The 1,218-nt window shown below is 25.5% G+C and overlaps 1 protein-coding gene across 1 annotated transcript; it reads right to left on the bottom strand.

The window, feature by feature from the left end:
- Positions 1–359: 359 nt before the first annotated feature.
- On the bottom strand, positions 360–805 carry Phum_PHUM433200 (transmembrane protein 14C, putative; the record flags this gene model as incomplete). Its single annotated transcript, XM_002429395.1, has 2 exons — positions 360–607; positions 730–805. 2 exons carry the CDS (start codon positions 803–805, stop codon positions 360–362), a joined length of 324 nt encoding a protein of 107 aa, XP_002429440.1.
- Positions 806–1,218: the final 413 nt, after the last annotated feature.

Raw genomic sequence — 1,218 nt, 5'->3', positions numbered from 1 at the left:
TTCAAAAAATTAATTTTAAATTGACTTAAGACTTTTTTTAGTCGCAATGCATAAGTTTAAATTATTAATTAAATGATTTAAATCATTTTTGTAAGACTTGCGATAACTTCATTTATAAATTTTGTCATTATTTTAAATTTTGAAAAAGATTTTTAACTCGCTTATGAAATATTATCAGATTTTTAAAAAAATTCTAGTTTTTAAAATTTAATTAAAAAATATATATTAAATTCTAAAGCTAATAATACAGTTATTATTGTTAGTGTGTGTGTGTGTGTGGCCCACTACAACAATAATGCCTATCGATTAATATATTAAATTTGTATGGGTTAAAAAAATTTTTTATGCTGTGAAAAATTTTAACCTTCTTTTATCGGCATTGCAGCTCTGTAAGACAGTCTCAAAACATTTATTAAACTTAAACCAGCAACCACTCCAGCTGGCATAATTTTACCACTGTTAACAAATCTATATCCCATTATAACTGTAAGAAATAAACTTGCTCCGAGTGAAAGTTGATAGCTATTGGCATTTTTAGTGAGTTGATATGCTCCATAACCCAGCAAACCCCCAAATACTAATCCAGCAGCCAATGAAGGTAAGCTTTCTAAAATTACAAATTGAATATATTTTAATGAATTTAGAAAAAGATAAAAAACCAATTAAATATCAAGTACAATTATTACATCAAAAGAAAAAAAAAAAAAATAGGATTAAAAATAATCTTACGAGCTTTTACATATCCCATAATTCCTCCAGCAGCAACTGTTGCAGCATAAGCAAAACCGTAAATATCAGCAACCATGATTATTTCAATTTAATAAAATAAATAATCAGTATAATAATTACTAAACTTGGAAAAAAAAAAATTATGGTTTCCTCTAATGCTCTACAATTCAACCACTTGTATCTAATCAAATTTTAAATGTTGTGCGCGGTTGCCAAGTTTGTTAAAGTGGTGGTAGACAAAAAATTTTTCTTATTAATAATTTTTACGTAACAAATTTAAAAAAAAAAATGAAGTCGATTATTCAATGCCTAATTATCATAGGTCATTTTTTTTTTTTAAAAACGTTTTAGTTGTATGTCACCGATTAATTGTTCTTTTTTTTTTTTTTGTTACTCTACATTTTAAAAATTATTTAGAATAAATAAACACCTGGTACATTCCCTATGTTTAGCATATCGACACAATTTTCGTCCGACATTGTTGTTTTA

Source organism: Pediculus humanus, genomic scaffold, assembly GCF_000006295.1.
Source record: "Pediculus humanus corporis 1103172108202 genomic scaffold, whole genome shotgun sequence".
Lineage (NCBI taxonomy): Eukaryota > Metazoa > Arthropoda > Insecta > Psocodea > Pediculidae > Pediculus > Pediculus humanus.
The sequence above is the reverse complement of the archived record's forward strand: the minus strand, read 5'-3'. Positions and strand labels throughout refer to the sequence as shown.